The following is an 18,779-nucleotide window of genomic DNA, read 5'->3' on the forward strand; positions in this document are numbered from 1 at the left end:
TCGATGCACACCACAATAATTTTCGTTGCATCACTCACAGACAAAAAAAAGTTAGGTGCTAGTTCCTGCATAACAAATAAAAAATTACCACAATAAAATATTTGAATGATATTACCACAACATAACAAAGAAAAAATTACAACAACATAATATTTTACAACCGAATTGTCTAGCTCTAACACGACAAAGAAAAAAATATATATAAATAAAGAAAATGCTAAGTTGGGTTAAATATAGATATTCATTCTGCTAGTACATTTATCATGTGAATTCTAAAAATGAATTTTAACATAAAAAAAATTGCTAAATTTATCGTGTGAATTCTAGGAATGAATTTTTGACATAAAAAAAAAAATTGGTAAAAACAATCCAATTTTAAATCAAATAAGCTAGATTGGCCTACAATATATACAAATTAAAATAAAAGTACAATGTTTTAATTAATCGCAATTGTGCCAGATTACGATTTGAAATATGAAAAGATATGTATAGTGGGGGGGAGGGGGGGGTTGCCGCTTGGCAGGGCAAAGCCAAGAAATCAGAAAAGCACGAAACACAAGAGAAGAAGTGGGCCGTGGCTCTTCTTTTGATGAAGAATCCAAACAAAGTTGTCTTTTTATTTTTTTCTTTTATCGGAACCAAACAAAGTTCTCTTCTTTCTATGCGTAGCTTGTTTCTCCCATCCTCACCCTCACCATGCATCTCTACATTTCCCTTCTTAATTAATCTTTTTCTACAATCTATGCATGATTAATTGTTTGCTATTTTGTCAGATTCGGCAATATTCTTGCTACATTGATTTCATTTATTTGTGTGGGCACTACAAACGCGAGATAGAGAGGGGTTAACGTTTAACTTAGATTAAATGCATCATCATAGACAACATCAGCACCATTATCAGCATCCATTTCAAACAGACCTAGATAGATAGATAAATAGATAGTTAATGATGGCAAGCAGGAGCAAGAGCGATCTATGTCTATGATATCACGGACGGGGGCATTGCCAAAACGCCAACTTCATCAATTACGACGACTAGCTAGCTTAGCTAGTGACAGAAAATGACTTTGAGCTCGCGCGGGGAAGAGCACTCGTGCATGAGCGAGGGGCTGTCGTGGGCGTACGTGAAGGTGGCGGGGCACGCCTGCTTGAAGTAGTCCGAGTAGCTGGACGGCTTGCAGGTCTGGGGGCTGTTGTAGTGGTTCCGGCAGCAGAGCTGGTCCGTCCCCAAGGCCGCGCACCCGCTCTTGCACCCCACCACTCCCCCGTGCGGCGGGCCCCGCACCTGCAGCGCCTGCGGGCACGTCGCCAGCAGATCCTTCCGGCACCCCACCACGGGGCACACCCCCTTCCCCTCGTGGGGAGTCACCGTCATCGGGAGGTTGAAACCGTCCACCAGGCTGACGCCATACGACGAGAAGTCGGCGTGGCCGTGGTGGAGGGAGAACTGGGCCAGAGTGGCGGGTGCGGCGCCGCCCAGCCCGTTGCACTCGAGGCGTCCGCCGCAGTCGCCGGTGGCGCAGGAGAAGCGGCCCCCGGCGGCGTGGGAGCAGGCGGTGCGGGCCCAGATGCGGCCAGACCAGTGGGCAGAGGGGGCCGGGAAGGAGCGGTGGGAGAGGTTGGCGAGGCGGAAGCCGCCGCGCTCGAGGACGGGGTGGCCGGCGTTGGGCTGGATGGCTGGCCATATGGGGAAACGACAGTTGTTGACGACGGTGAGGGTGAGGCCCGGCGGGGAGGGGCGCACAGAAGTGGGGAAGGCGGAAAGGGTGGTGAGGAGGAGAAGGAAGGCGACGGTGGGAGAGGGAGGTGACGGAGTCGCCATGGGGGGCTGCGCTTGTGACTGTGGCTTTGACTGTGTATTGGGCGAATGAAGACGACAAGAGTTGTGGACGGTTGTGTCGTGTGTCTATGTTACTACTACTATATAGCAGCAGCCAGCAGCAGGGTGAGAGTAGCCAGCGTGGCTAGCGTCCTTTGAGTCTGCTGGGTTGGGTGCGTGATGGAAGAAGGGAAGGCTTTCCGTGATCTGTCTTCTTGTTGGCATCCTCATAATTAATATCATCATCTTCGCCATGGACGCATAATTATACTGTTTATCCTTCCACGCCAGCTAGCTAGTGATATTCGTGCAATTTCCACGTGCTCCTGCAACCATTAGCAATTTTCACAGATAGATCTGAGCGACTGCCGTCCGTCGTCCGCGTGGGCTTCGATCCCATCATTTTTTAAAACCGTACCCTTTACCCATTCTTACATTCACCGTCAAGTTTGTTCATACCCAGACCAGAACAACACCCTGCATGTTGCTATTACAGTTAAACTCCCATCCTATTCTATTCTCTGCATATTCGTGGGGATAGGTAAATAAAATTACTAGCCTGTTTATAATTAAATCACTACGGTGTTACTATACTACAGCTATCAATAACTTGAAGAGAAACTATTAAAAATGCACATGACCGCTTTTAAATTATAGTAGCACATAACCTACCAGCTATGAAGATGTCAGTCACTTCTTATATTGGTCTGAAATAATATAAGGAAATAGAGCCTCATGTTTACAGATGCACGCCACAGCACAAATAGTGTAAAGCACAGGAAATAATACAAGTCCATAAGCACACAATTTTTCATGTATATCGGACCACAAGCCCACTCGTTCCGGTGTAGTAGTATACATCTGATCCGAGTTAGGCTCAGGCTCACTTTATTGATTGATAGCGTGGTGCGTTTACATAGGGCTGCACACCCGCACCCGCTCGCAGCCGCAGGTCTACAATCTTGCATTATGCAACTGTTGCTTGAGCAAGGGCCGCACATATTCATGGTAACCATCGGGTACATCTGATTCATTTAAAGGATCCTTCCATGCTGCCTCATAAAGCTTTGGGTAGACATTTCCATCATAACGCCCCAGGATGGAGCCCAGGTAGTGGTCTGTGTAACTGAAAGCATCCACAAGGGCAACTGCATTAGGGCGTACCTGAACCAAAACCTAGAGTTAGCAAGCAGTAACTCATCCCAGATACAACCATTCTTTTAAAGGTTAAATTAGAAACACAAACCTTGGTAAGCAGCGATCGGAGCTGATCGTTAGCAAGTGAAGCCTGCTTCGGTGTGAGGTAGCTGGTAGCAAGGAATTCTCCTTGGTGCTTGTGCACAAGCGACAGAGAATAAATACCACAAAGTGTTTCCAGTTGTTGCTTCACCCCTTTGCCTGGAATGTCTTGTTGCAGTTTCTCAATAAACCTAAACAAGGACGTAACAGGGGTGGTTCATTTCATCAGACTATTACGAACAGTATGTAGAAATTACAAAGATAATCTTTACAAGACCATACACTTTAACATAGATGCAGAGGACCAAAAAATAAAGAGTAAATTACAACACGAAGGAAAATACCATGGACATATTTATTATTCAGACAAGGCACTCGTAACAAAGCTAAGAGTATCAATACCAATTTGTCAAATAGGTGTAGGAATGCTCTTACTGGATAAAATCTCAGATTGAGGATCAACCAAATGATAAATTAATCCAAATTTCTACCAAACAAGTTAGCACCATTTGCTGGTAACTTCAAAAGGCGCATTCCAAATCAAGTCAAGAAGTGTATTAAATAACTGTGAATAATATCTGGGAGTTGGTAAGATAGCCTAGTCATATTATGCACCAAATGCAAGAGGTTAGTTTCCATTAGTACTGAGCCAGGGCCTACTTCTTTCTAGGTGTAAATATTTGCTGTGGCTTTACAATAGCTAGCAATGACAATAAAAAATATTAATAACAAAAGCATGCAGTAAAAGCTTACTTGGAGACTACAATTAGTTGACAGTGTGCAACTGCAGCCTCAACCAAATCAGCTGATAGTTCTGCAAAACCTTAAGGAAACAAGAAGGAAAACCTAAATAAAAAAAAATTCAAATAAGAACGTATACGTGTTACGGGGGTTTGAAACCCCCACCCTCTCCCCCTCTCTTTTAGGGTAGATCTGCTCACATGGTTTGCTAAATAACTTTATGCACCCAAATAGGATGCTTGCATTTTATTGCACCCAAATAGGATGCTTGCATTTTATATCACGACTTCGGTATGTTAATCAGGGCTTAAGTTTTATCATTGAGATTTCTGTTTTCCAAGGTTTCTGATTTACAGGTTGATTGATTTTCTCTTCTTTGGGTTCCTTTTCCTCTATTGTAAACTCCCTTCTTAATGATAACAAATTATTCTCCATAAAAAACAAAAGGCATCATGCTATACCTTCTTCAGGATTCTCAAACTTGCTCAGATTTTGAGCACAGGAAACAGATATTCTGATAGTCCTTGCCTCAAATGCTTCCAATACTTTAGTATGCTTTAACCAATCCTCAGCTGCATGCGAAACAACATAAATAATGTCACCATACTAATTCTTTCCCAAGTTTTAAGCATGGGCAGAATGCATCTGAAAATAATATGTTAAGCTGATTGCATAGGTATTTATATGAAACACACATGCGCGCGCGAGCACACACACACACACACAAAAAGGTATACATCTTTCAACACTACAGCGGCATTTCATAAGATGTTCATTTCTTCCCATATAAGAAATAGTCCCAACAGGCTGTTTTCCAGAGCTGAGCTGGGAGAGAGTCTTCATGAGAAACCTAGCTACCTACAGGTAAATTTGCAACCCATTAGCTAAAACACATAAGACATGTAGAGAGAACACAGTCAACGTCTAGAATAAACTCTTCATACAAACAGTTTATAATAAAGTGCAAAACCAGAATAAAACAAACCAACACTGTGATCCAGGACATTTTTAAAATCTTTTGATTTCAAGTAAATTATTGCAAACAGAATGTTGAAAATAGTAGAACGAAGCCAATCCACAGACTACTATGGGCACAAGATTCACTATTCTGCCTGAGCTGCTAAGGATGATAATTTGAGCTGCAAGTAAAGATTTGAAATATATAAATTAACTACTGGACAAAAAAACCAAAGTTAGACGAACACTAAAGTCCAAAAAATTCAATTACAACTGAAAAGCAAAGTGTGTTTTTAGTCATTGTTTGGGATGGGGTGTGAATTTTGGAGGTTTTTTGGGTTTGAATTTTTTTAATTGAGAATTGTGAGATGTTATTTTGGCAGAAGATGGTATGAGGGGCGGTTTCGGGTCTGGTAGAAGGAGTAAATTGTGTAATTCGTTTCTACCACTGCCCCAAAGTTTTCCAAGTAAAAATAAAAATAAAAAATACAAATTGGGGCATATCAGTCTACATTTGGGGTGTGTTTGTTTAGGAGATTGGATTTTACATACACTGTTCATATCATTTTTTCCACCAAAAACATCAAATCAAACACTTATTTTTCATTTTTTTATATTATACTAAAAATCAATTTTACATTCAAAACATCACATCAACACCTATTTATATCACATCATACAACTATTTAAATTCAAAATTTTTACTATTCAAATCCCAACTCAAAATCCAAACCCCCAAACAAGCACACCCTTGGTAAATTTTAACACCGTCTGTGACTCAGTGTAATTTAGAGAAGGGGGAAGGGCGAGTCTGCAATCTTTTTTGAACCACAAGTAGGTTATATAAAATTTTAGGACCAAAGAGGATTTTAGCAAATTACGGAGATCACTGGGGAATTTTTATGCTATTTTGCCTTAAATTTTACTATTCTCCAATTCCCAACCCAAATTCAAACCTTAAAAGGAACACATCCTAAGAGTTTTCAACATCACAAATTCAAAAAGTGACCCCAACTGATTTTCCCAGCTCCATTCCTTAGAAATTTGATTCAGACAACAATTGACAAGGCCCCATCTTTCCCACTTCCATTTATACTTAGTTGATAAAGTATATATTTATGTATTTTTGTAGGAAAATTATAAATGATAATTAATATTTTGGATAAAATTTCTACTAATTTTGGTATAATCGTAATTATTGGAAAGATGGAGTGATGTGCGCCCTTGCCAAATTTGTGGTCAATGATTGAGTGAATTTTGAGTTTAAAGATAAAAAGGAGCAATCAAGGAGCAATTAAATTGCTAATTGAATGTTTGATTGTCTATAAAAAAAGGGTCAAGTCATTGGATAAGATGTCACAATTTACACTCACATTCATAACTTGAAAAATTGGCACAAGACGGTTTGAGAGTAACCGCCACCGGGCGATCATCGTTATCTTTATTTCATCGCTTTTATTTATTTCTAAGCATGAGTAGCTAATTTTCTTTATTCTAGTCCAAGGTTGAATTTAGATTTCGGATTTGGTTTTGTGAGATTATGTTTTGATTTAAATTGAATCTTGTTTATTAAATTAATATTTGTGCAATTTATGTGATTCATGCCTATCGTTGTTGTATTTACTCTTTTATCGTGGCTGAATTTTAGATTGGTTTAGCAATTGTGTGTCAATTGAACATTTGCATCCGTAATTGTGCACTTGTTTGATAAAATGATAAATAGGTTGACAAGCTTAGCCTAAAAATTGCATGATCAAATAATTTAATCTTTTCGTAATTGATTGAATATTTGAATTAGGTTTTTCTCATGCCATTTTCAATGGGAGAAATTAATTTATGATAATACCTAGTTATTTCTTTGATTAGGGATGTAGTCAATCGGTCATACCATTTCCGCCAAGAAAAATTGGGCGTCATGATCGTATCTAATGTCTATAACTAATTTATTAATTAAATACCAAGATTATTTAAAATCGATGATCAAATCTTTAATCTAGTTTCTTATTTTCTCCTTGGATTAGAAGTTTAATCTCTTTGAAATCTAATTTTTATTTTCTCGTCGCTTATTTTAATTACCTCGGTTGGATTTGCTAATCTACCCCTCAATATTTGAAATTGTGACAAAAGAGGAATTAAACTCACAGTCCGTGTGGTTCGACCTCGACACCACTTGCTACACGGAAATTGTGATGTTGGAGTATTTTTATTGGAAGCACCGAGGCTACCATTAGTAATTTTCCAGATCTATGTTGATTCCTTGACCTTTCATTCTAGAACTTGGAAATTCTTGCTCTTTGTCAAAAGCTTTCATTGCCATACTCCAACTAGCAAGCTGAGAGTCCCCAATTTCCAAGACAAATGTTTATCTTTTTGGTTGAATTTCAAAAAATCAACACCCTTTGTGACTTAATCCATACTAAGCAAAATTTTTGCCTTTCCTGTAGATCACATCCTTCAACAATAGCCTCATCAGCGATGATCTTCAATTCCACTTCATACTCATCAATGGCTGTGGGTTTCCTTATTCAACATTTCAACTGATGGTTACCTCAGACAGCCAAATTTCTATACCCAAACAACCCTTCACCAAACCAACAAATATGGTAAAATCTAAACACAACCACGACAGCCATAGAAAAAAAAATAATCTGAACTATTACATAGGTCATTCAACAATGATATTTTTCTGCATTGTGAACTCTCCTAAACATTCTCCCATATTGATTTTTTCTAGAGTATTTCATTGGTGGGTTGATACTAACAATCCCGATTAATTCACAGCTACCATTTGAAGAATTCTTGGGCATGCTTTCTAAATTTTTATTTCAGTTTCAAGTTTAAACTTTTATAATTGCTTCTTTCTGCTGTTATTTTGTGTCATATATCAACAATGCAAAATGCATCCCCCAAAACATGGCTATGATGAATGACATATATTAAATGAATATTCTTTATCCTACATGACTCTGCAGCAATGGATGCCAGTAACAGAAAAGAACTTTGGCTCTATTAGGCTCAGATAAGAAATTTGGCTATAGTTATTATCAAAATTAAAAATAAGATAAAGAGAAGTAAAACTAGCAATTCATCATTATGATCTTCTATATATATATCCTATCAAATGTAACCAACGTTTCCAACCTGGATCTTATTATAACCAGCAATGACAGTAAAGTTTAGTAATGGTCTTAATAAGGAAATCAACATTGCAATTAGAGTTGAGAAGGAAAAGAAGTAAAGAAAAGGAACTAGAATCTTAAAAGCATAATAAGAAATGCTCAAATCCAAATCAAACATACCTGTAGAAGCAGGACAGTGTTGTCTCCTTCATACGTACAAGCAGGAACATAAACTGCAAATAATTCTGGTAGCCCACTGCTACAGAGGTAGCCATGGCCTCCACATAACTTTCGACACTCTTCGATTCCATCCTGCGACACAAAACAGGATGGATTTAGAGACTGAATAAAAAGAAACCCATTAATGTTCAGTTACCAACAACCTTTATCATAGATTTTGACTAGAACAGTAACTACCCTCCCTCCCCCAACAAAGAGAAAGGGTAATGATACACCAATGGACCTCTTTCTAGTTATGAAAGCCTTGCTTGTAAGTGTCAGCCGGATGTCCATGTCCACCAAGGTTTGAGTGCAAAGAAGTAAAAAATATTTACAAGTATCATCATTGCACTTCAACCACATAGTGGGTGCAAACCAAAACACAGAAAAGTAGAATGACAAATCATTATTTATAACATACAGCAGTAGCAGTGGTAGTTAGAGACTTCAATCCTGCAGTACAAGCATGAGCCTCAGGCAATGTCGAAAAGTCATTGGCTTGCAATCTTTGTGTTACATCTGTGTACAGCCATTTTAGCCATTCACCAGCAAATCTGAAGGCATAAGCAGAAGCCAGCAAAGGGAAGAGCCTGCTTTGTTGTGTTTTGTAATCAATGACCTACAAATCATTAATGCATTAAAGACATAATTTATTCTTCTACCATTAAACTAGTTGTGTGGTGCTATGGCTTGAAAGAAAGATTCATTTGCACCAAAAATTCTCATAAAGTAACAATGAGTTACAAAAATTAATTACTTAATCATAGGGACTGCATCAGCCACCCACATGGAACTCATAATGGTTTACTGAGAACTGCCTTGAGAATATAAAATTAAAACTAGCTGTCTCAAACATGACTGGGAATGCTATCTCAGAGCAAAAGAAATATTGAAATATTGTCAGCCAATAAGAAGAAAGGAAGGGAAAGGAAATAATTTCAATAAAATAATAATGGAAAAGAAAATAGACAGAATGCAGTTTACTGAATAAACAGACGTACTCCACACGCATGAACAACAATAAGATATTAGTGGCAAAATTTGTCAGTGAATGTTGCCTTTGAAGTTTTTTTGAGAAGATAAATTTGGAAAGCTGAAGATTTCTTCATACACCAAATATTAAAAATGCATCCGGTTACACAAACACACACACACTTGTAGAAATATAGCAATAATTAGTGAAAATTGTTGCAAAAGTCTCTGTAAAATTCATGAAGTCTACTTTCTAGCCAACCTCTACTTCATGCAAATTAGTTACCAGAGGACACAGATGCTTTTCCAATGTTAAGTGTTTAAAGGATGTAAAGCACCAACCGAAAGGGTTTAGTTACTGAAGTACGTGTTAGACAGTGGCACAAGGCATGTACCAGGGCTTGGAGAAAAACTTACCAAACAGTTTTGAATACAAACTTAGAAGTTTGAAACAATTAAGATATGCCTAGGGAAAGAGAAAAAATTAAAAATTAAAAATAAAAATAAAAATAAAAATAGATGTTCATTATGATAATTGTTACATGCTTTTATATGGAATTGATAATAAAAGAAGTCAAAATACCAAAGAAAAACTACTACAGAGAAAACAAAAAGGTCATTACATTATTAGGTCAAACAAACAATGATATTAACCAAAGAAATCACAAATAGAAAAAATATGAAAATGTGTAGTAAGCTGGTTTGCATACAGGCAGCTCTCTAGTAATCTAAATGCTATCTTCTCTAATTAGAAATTCTTACTTGAGTTTCAGGACCACCATCCTGTGATCCAAATTGTCTGCGCACAGCACTATATCTAGTAGCAATACAGACAGCTCTAGATAAAGCACAAGAAGCATCAGAAACAATTTGTTGTCGAACATAAACCATGGTCCCATAAACTAACTGCCATGGTACATCTGATCTCTTATACTTTCCTTCCCTTGTCACCTGTGAAACCCTGAGACGTTCAAATAACATGTTTCAATCAGATGTTATACTGTCCATAGCAGTGAGAGGCTGAGAGCTTATTAAAGATTAACCAAATATTATCTGATATTCATATTGATCACACCACGAGAAAGTCTGAATCATCTCCTCGTGTATGTTTGCTTTGACATAAACATGCTAAATTTAGTATATTTCAGCTTTGCATTACAATATTCCACATTCATTGCTATTACATCTTCAGATTACAAATAAGGATCAATTTCCAAAGTGGAGATTCTTCTTGAAACAGAAAGAGCAAAATACTAAATAAAACTTCCTCTTTACTAAAGTAAGAATATCATGGGGTCAATTTCAAATAAATGCAGAGATATAGAAAAATGCATATATAGATTAGAATATACCTCATCAACATCTGATTTCTTGGAATACGAACATGATCAAATCTCAACACTCCATTGTCCATAGTGTTGTATGCTCCATTGCCAAATTTCATTCCTATATCCCCAAGTGTAATTCTTGGAAGAGGTTTATGATCCTCCAAAGACCGAAGTTGAACAATAAATCCTAAAAGGCAATACATTATACATTATATATAGCGGGAAGGTTAGACAAATCAACTTTTATGAATGAATTAAAAGGCTTGGACATACCATGAACGCCATGATCTTTACCATCTGTAATCAAACGAGCATAAACAACTGCATGTGTAGACACTTTGCCCAGCCCTCCAGGCCACCACTATTTTGAATAGAAATGGAAGGAGTTGAGTTTTTTAACATTGGAACGTGACTTAAATGACATATGAAGTAGTAGCTGGATTCCAACACAAGAAAGAATAATATGAAAAGGTGGTAGTCAGAAAATAATATCTCCGCATTTTTAATCCAATATAGCCATTCACTTGGTACTTACTTTGCAGGAAGTCAATGTGGGACTGTGAATGACAAATTCATCAGTAGTAGGATCGAACGTTGCAGTGGTTTCAAGACCTTGCACATTGGAGCCATGGCCAAGTTCAGTTTGTGCATAGCACCCAATTATTTGCATCTTATAGGCCAATGGTAACCATTCTTGCTGCTGTTCATCGGTGCCCTGGCCTTTTATGGCTGGTACAAACATTCCCTAAGTAGGAAATAGTGCAATTATTTTATATCCAAACCCGATAATTGAGGTGAAAGTTAATCTAACAGAAGAAATGAGCAATCAGAAGCAGAACCTACCCAGTGAAGGTCTGTATAAGCTGGCTCGTCCATATAAAACCTTAACTCAGATGCCTCTTCTTCTGCAACCATGAAAATAAAAATAAATGACATAATTAGATACCTCTGGACGAAAATAAAACAGCTGCAATAACTTGAAAAGCCAAAAGATGGACTCGCCAGATAGATGAAGTTCAATAATTCTTTTCCATGCATAAGCTGCCTTCCTAAGTGTGTTTCTGAACAATTCCTTTCTTGGTAGCATAGTTCTATCATCCTTTTGGAATTCCTGATTTCAATCATGAAATGAACTAAATTGTCTCGTTAGCTGGTCAGATGAAAGCAGCCAACACAGTCCGTTTGCTAAAGAGCACCCGATAAAAGCAATGTTCCTTTTTGACGTTATCCAAATAAAATTCAATTTCAATTATGTCAAGTTCCATTCACAATTTCAAATATTCCCTCCGTCCCAAACACAGTGCAACATATATTCCTTTTTTATGTTAGCTGGTCAGATGAAAGCAGCCAACACAGTCCGTTTGCTAAAGAGCACCCGATAAAAGCAATGTTCCTTTTTAATGTTATCCAAATAAAATTCAATTTCTATTATGTCAAGTTCCATTCACAATTTCAAATACTCCCTCCGTCCCAAACACCGTGCAACATATGAGTTCGACACGGGAATTTAGATAGGTAGTATTAAGTAGGATAATTTGAAGATTAGGTGATGTGATTGGAGAGAAAAATGTATATTTATTTTTTTTATTTGAGTGATGTGATGAGATAAAAGTAAAGTGTATATTTATATATATAAAAATATAATTAATTATTACTAAATTTGAAAATGTTGCAGTGAGTTTGGGACAAACAAAAAATGAAATGTTGCAAAGTGTTTGAGACGGAGGGAGTACAAATTTATTCAATTCAAGTCAATATATATTATTAAAAGCAGTGTCAATTGTCAGTCTTGCATATAAAAGGAATGTTGAAAGTGGAAGTATCCAAATAATAAAGCATTTAAGAGAAATCTGTGTATTCCTCAAATGTATATCTTCAGCAACTGTATCATATAGTTGGGAGTGCTGAAAGGTAAGTAGCTTAACAATTATAGTTCAAGAATGCACAAGTTCGAAAGCTTTATGATGAGAAATGCTAAAACAATCAAATCCGTGCTGTGGAGTGTGACAAATTACCAATTACAGATTACAAATTATTCATTAACAGCTTATTGCTTCTGTCTTGCGTTTATTTGATATTACTTGGATTATGGTGTGCAGCTCCCTTCATACACGTTTTACTTGTAATGGGAATGAGAAGAGACCCGCATAAGAATTAAGTGAAACTCACACAGATTCTGACCAGCTAGAATAACTGGACTAATTCGCACCCAAAAGCTTCTAAAATCCAAAGGTAAAATTATAAGAAGGATCAATTGCAGCAGAAAGATCACGAACGTGCCTGCTGCTTCCGGTTTCCTGGCTGAATATATTCAAATTAGGACTGCATATGATGTGCCATCAGCCAGAATGTTAATAGAAACTTCCAGGTACTTTAACAATACCAAAAAGTCACCCACCAATAACGCTGTTACGGAACGTCTGAACCCCACAGGAGGAGGAAACTAAAATAATATACTCCATATCATTGAAACAAAGATAAACTGAGAATTTACAGAATCGTTGGCGACGAGCTTGGCCATACGATCGGAGACCTCGAAAGCGTGACGCGAGCCAGCCCAGACAATCTTCATGGCCTCAACATCGAACGCCGCCTTCTTCCTCTCATCTGTTAGATAATCTACCGCTTCCATCCTCCCTTCAGATCAACAACAAAGAGAACCGCTTTCAAAAGATTGCAGATTGTTATTACTATTTGAAACTGGGTGTTGTATTATTTCATTGTTAGGTAAAGCATTGATGTTGTATAAGTGGTTTACAATAATTGATCAATCTTTTACAAAATATAGGCCTAGATAGATCAAGATAGATGTTTTTGGTTTTTGAAATTTTGAAAAAAAAAATATATATATATATTAAATTATATTTGATGTAATATTTTTTAAAGCATAATGTGTGTTTGTATCGGATAAAAAAAAATTATAGGTGCACAGTATTTTTTAATTAAGAATTTAATAGTTGATATAACAAATTATTTAATGAATAATTAACAAATTATTTAGACTGAAAAAATATTTTGTATATAATTTCAAGGATATAATATATCTTTATTCTTTTTTATTTATATTTGTTTCTATTTTAGTTTTTATATTACCATATATTTTTATTTGTGTCAATTTAATTCTTTTACTTTTAAAATGATAATTTTGATATCGTTTTAATATAATTCAAATTTTGTTTATAATATAATTTATTTAAAAAATTAATAGATATGATTATCATATACATTTATCATCCAAATATATTATTTTTAAACAATTATTTTGTATTTTATATATTTATATATAATATAATTGCAGGGTAATAATATATTTATAATTAAAATAAAAATTATTGATATTTTTGTATTATTATTTTTAAAAAAAAATAAAAAAGTGATACTTTTATACATTTATTATTACATTTAATATCATGCTTTTATGTAAAAAAGTTTTTTCGTTTTCATACTTTAATAATTTAATTAAGAAAAATAACTTGCGTTTATGTTATTTAGATGAATAATTTTTAAATTTGGTATTTAAAATTATTTTAAAATAAACTTGTCTGCAATCGGAGATATTTTAAAAAATAATACTATAAATTGATTTAAATAATATATATAAATAAAACTTTCCAATGAAAATACTACTTATCACAAAATATAGGCTCAAACTTTCCTAGGCAACACAAATTTTAATGTGATGTGTATTTTTTTCTTTTTATCTTTTATATAATAAACAAAAATAGCATCATTTTTAATTAAAAATAAAAATAATCACATTTTAAAATAGCAAACAAAAGTGATCTATACTTTTAAGTCTCTGAGGAGTAATAATTATATTTATTAATTTCTAAAAGAAATAATAATCAAAGACTAAAATTCAACTATTTAAATAAATAAAAGATCAAAATTATTATTTTAAAATGGATTAAAATTGACAAATTGGTAAATAAAATAGACCAAAATTGTTATTTTGAAAATGAAAAGACTAAAATTGACATATTAGTAAATAAAAAGGACAAAAAAAATATTTTACCCTAATTTTAATATGCATTTTAATTAGAAGACAATGAAATATTATATATTTTATTTTAGAATTAATAGAGGGATGTGTCTCATATTTTTTAAAATTAAAATAAAATATCAAATAAATCTGTAAAGAATAGCTGAAAGGTGAAGCTGTAACACTGAGGGTCATGAGTTTCTAAAAATTCTATGAATATACTTTACACTAAAAATTATCATCATCTTGTTCATTTCATCGCTCATAAATGCACTAATACTTACACTCAATTCTCGCTAACTTGCATTCCCTTATCCATGTATAATTTTGCTCATCTCCCACCTTCACATGACCCGTGCCAACAAACCTTCGCTTAGCCTCATTTCATGCATGTTGTTTGTCCACTTAGATCATTCACAACGTCAACGTCTATTAAACTTCATCTTTTTCAACTAAAATTTATATTTTGTTCGTTTATTCCAACTTTTATTTTTTTTTTTTAATTCGTTCGTTCAATCTCACTATAAGTATTTCTCTAATTTTATTTTGAAACTTAAAATTTTTGAGTTCAATCTAAAAACTCATAAATATAAAAATATACAAATTTATTTTTGATAAATGTTAAGCAACTGCAACTTCGATTTCATTTCATTATCTACCGCTAACTATATGCGACAAAATATGTCTTTTTATTCAATTATATTTTCCGTTTAACCTCACTTATCATGCAACATAGCTTGTTATACATGCATATTGCAATAGGAGCATGTGAGTCAAACTCGATACAAGTTTCTATCAGCATTCTAAACACGGTTGTGTAGCATTTTAAACAAGCCGTGTTCGGCAGAAGTGTAAACGAAACTCGATATAAGTTTTTGCTAACATTCTAATACAATTGTGAAATATTTCAAACAAGCCATGCTCGAGAAAAAAAACCCACCATATTTACACTAAACACCCTATATAACAAATTCTGTTGTATCGAACATGATCAATCATTACACAAACATGTATGTATTTGTATGGATGTGAAAATGCCCTTGCAATTGACAACAATATAACCTCAATAGGATGGGGTGGTCATTGTTGATAGAACATTAAGTAAATACTACAACTAGAGCCGGTTGACCTACTAGACATGTCAAGGAAATTCGCTTTGAAATTCATTAGTTTATCAATCTAAGATGTCGTCCTATCTTTCCATCATTGTTTCTTCTTCGATAGGATGATCAAGAGAACCATGGCAAGCGATTGTTCCACAAGGACGGGGCTTGGCAATCCTTCATAGTTTGGTGTAGGGCTGGAATTACATCTTGAATAAAAGCACCACGCCCTATGACGCGCACCATAATATTTTCTCGTCATTACAACAAGAAAATTTGTTGAATAATTCAAAAACAAGTGATAATGGTGGGTATTGATTCTCACAAATTCACACATACATTTATGGCTACTTTTTAACAAGAGATTTGGTTTTGAAATGAAATTTAAAGATGTGTTGTACTATAGTTCAAAAGTATTCATCAAGTAATAGATTTTTTTTTTTTTTTATATGTTAACCGGTGAATGTCGGATTGAACTCAAAACATTCAATATTAAGAAGAAAACCTAAGTAAAAGTGCATGCAAGTTTATGAAGTAAAAAAATTGGAATTAATTCATATCAAAGGTAAATTTATACTAACGAAATACATGCAAAAAACAGAGTAGCGGTGAATTGATTAGGGTGGATGGCAATTGAAGTGTGCAATGAGTTCTTGGGGTGATGAATAAGAAAATTCCGACGAGTCAATGTTTGTGGTTAGGTGAAGATTAATGGTTAATACTGACAATAAGTTAGTAAGATGCAAAAAATAAAAAAAATAGATGCTCTCCGGGAAATGGAAGTATTTGTATTATATATATATACTACGTGTGGAATAGTGTTGCGTGAAAGTTATTATATAAGACTTTTGCTTACTAATGTACTTTGCGATCACGAAGATTCGTTCTAGCCTAAAGAATATCGTGGAAAAATAAACTACATTCCAATTATTATGCTAATGTTTTTTTTTTTTAAAAAAAAAATTATCTTTTACGATTGGTAAGTCGTTCCCCTTGACGCTCACGTATGATGAATTGAGAGATTAATTCATTACCTACCTTTACTAAATAGTCTAAGTCAAATTACATTTAAGGAGTCGCATCCGTGATGGATCCTGAATCTACCTAGTAGTGTGAAGTTCTTTCAGGACCTTCTAAATAGATTAGGTTGAATAACTTATATTCTCATTCCAGTCAATATTCATGCAAGCAATAGAGCAATTACCTTATATGTGTCATCTATATAGGTTGGAGATGGGAAATAATAATATTCTATTCACTACAAAAACACTAAAGTTCGTGATTATACTATAAAAGAAGTAAAGTTATTTAAATGTAGAAAATAAATGGAATAAGTGATGAGCACACAACTTATGTCACAATTGCTGCAAGCCACTAATGCTAGATGACTTAGAGCTCTTACAATTTGAGCTTTTCTAAAGCGGGGTTGTATTTTACATACAGTGGAATTATTACAAATTAGACAAATTGACTCTTTTTTTTATAGGCACTGACAAAGATTCTACAAGGTTGGCAGTTACTGAATGCTAGTTGGCACAATGATTCTCAGCCGTTCGATCTAGCAAATGCAAACATGGACAGTCGATCTTCCTCCTACTCGGATCAAGGTGATTAATCTTTAGGAAAAAAAAACAAGTCAGAGTTTTTATATTCTATAGATGTCCAATCACTTTTATCTAGTTGATTTTCAAACGTGACTTCAAAGATCTCGATCTGACAGCGCTACTTTCAAATCGCAGCTTCGGCATAATTTCGCAAGATCATTTCTTAATGATTTCTCATGAACTTGATTGAAAATACTCAAAAATAACAAGAAAAAATCAAATTATACAAAATTAAGTAAAAAACATGTTTATCTAAGTAATTTGGCATAATAAATCACAGATTTAGGAAAAAATCACCACATATGTTATAAAAATTATTAGAGTAATATATCAAAAAAGCTAGTATTATCATACATATAAGCAAAAAATTAGAGGGAATTTTTAAATTGTCATAAATTTGAAATTCAAGATTAAATTTCCTTCAACGGTTGTAACCCTGTTGTAATTACAATTAGTCACTACCTAAGATTGACACTGTCAGTCCTATCAAATGATATTTTGTCCAATTAGATTAGTATGCAATATTCTCCATTTTTGTTTTTTTTTTCTCCAATTTTTTAATTTATTATTTTCATCTCCGATATTCATAAAAGGAAATTCCAACGATAACAATAATATTGGAGGATAATATGATCATGCATAAAACAATAAGTTAAGGTATGAGCACATACCTTGAATCAGTGCAAAGCTTCTCAAATTGATGTGTGTCCAATGCCTTAGTGAGCCTATCATCTTTCTATTTATTTGTTCCAATATATTTGTGAATACAAATTCTAGGTTCAACTAAATATCTAATAAAATTATATCTGATATCGATGTTCTTCGTTCTTCCTTGTTGAATAAGATTTGTTGATATATTGATAGCACTAGTGTTGTCACAACGTAATACAAATGAGTTACGATGAATATCATGATCAAACCCATATAAGTTAAGCACAACAACTTCCTAATGTTGGAAAATACACATCCAAAATTCTCTCGAACTTCCAATGAAGAAGCCAACTCATCTTAGTAATTTTGCAATGGGATTATGAACAAAACAAACAAAAATACAACTATTATTGCACAGTAAACTTGTGATAAAAACAAGCTTGTCAATATAATGAATGCAAATGCAGACAAAGCAATAAATGACATATGAATTTTGTTAACTCAATTCAGTTATCAAACTTTACCTATAGGGGATACCAATACATAAGTTCATTCGCTACCATCATTCATCAAGTTACAAAGACTAAACACACCAACAATTATCCAACACACTAGCATTTCCTATTGCTTACCTTGCAAATTCATATATGCGTAATTGGTTGTCATACTGCAACAATAATATTAACAGATTTTCTATCTAGCTGAAAGTAAGAGTGTTTTCAATTTGGTTAATATTTTCAGTTGGCTTTTTGTTATCTTATTTTTTCAATTGTCTTCTGATCACATTGTTTGATACTTTCTTCCACTACAATTCTTCACTCAAGCTTGTCTCTGTCTAACACAACAGACTAAATTGGTTTTATCGTCAAAGTTTTGATGCTACCACGGTCATAAAAACTCTTTGCACTGAGGGGGGAAAATAAGGTTTTTGATGTATTGAATAAAGTGAGCGAATCTTGTCATATTATGAATGGTCAAATATTGATTTAATGAAAGATTTAGTTGTCATTTCTAATTTTCTTATAAAAAAACATATTATAATTAT

The 18,779-nt window shown here is 34.5% G+C and overlaps 2 protein-coding genes across 7 annotated transcripts; both read right to left on the bottom strand.

The window, feature by feature from the left end:
- Positions 1-834: 834 nt before the first annotated feature.
- On the bottom strand, positions 835-2,000 carry LOC127255524 (osmotin-like protein). Its single transcript, XM_051281086.1, has one exon. It carries the CDS (start codon positions 1,820-1,822, stop codon positions 1,049-1,051), a length of 774 nt encoding a protein of 257 aa, XP_051137043.1. The 5' UTR covers positions 1,823-2,000; the 3' UTR covers positions 835-1,048.
- A 495-nt stretch (positions 2,001-2,495) lies between these two features.
- Positions 2,496-13,156, bottom strand: LOC127255523 (peroxisomal acyl-coenzyme A oxidase 1-like). 6 transcript variants are annotated; one of them, XM_051281079.1, is made up of 15 exons: positions 12,889-13,154; positions 12,675-12,695; positions 11,397-11,505; positions 11,238-11,299; positions 10,930-11,139; positions 10,668-10,755; positions 10,419-10,581; positions 9,829-10,027; positions 8,516-8,713; positions 8,056-8,187; positions 4,537-4,657; positions 4,261-4,371; positions 3,812-3,881; positions 3,066-3,249; positions 2,496-2,983 (listed from the first exon to the last, which is right to left on the bottom strand). In XM_051281079.1, the coding sequence occupies exons 1-15, from the start codon at positions 13,024-13,026 to the stop codon at positions 2,774-2,776; spliced, it is 2,016 nt and encodes a 671-aa protein (XP_051137036.1). In that variant the 5' UTR covers positions 13,027-13,154; the 3' UTR covers positions 2,496-2,773. The 6 variants fall into 6 exon arrangements, with proteins under 6 accessions (XP_051137036.1, XP_051137039.1, XP_051137040.1 ...); XM_051281082.1 differs by having other exon boundaries at positions 12,675-12,716; positions 12,889-13,037; XM_051281083.1 differs by having other exon boundaries at positions 12,564-12,716; positions 12,889-13,037.
- Positions 13,157-18,779: the final 5,623 nt, after the last annotated feature.

Source organism: Andrographis paniculata, unplaced genomic scaffold (genome assembly GCF_009805555.1).
Source record: "Andrographis paniculata isolate CXL003 unplaced genomic scaffold, ASM980555v1 Contig54END, whole genome shotgun sequence".
NCBI classification, from domain to species: Eukaryota; Viridiplantae; Streptophyta; class Magnoliopsida; order Lamiales; family Acanthaceae; genus Andrographis; species Andrographis paniculata.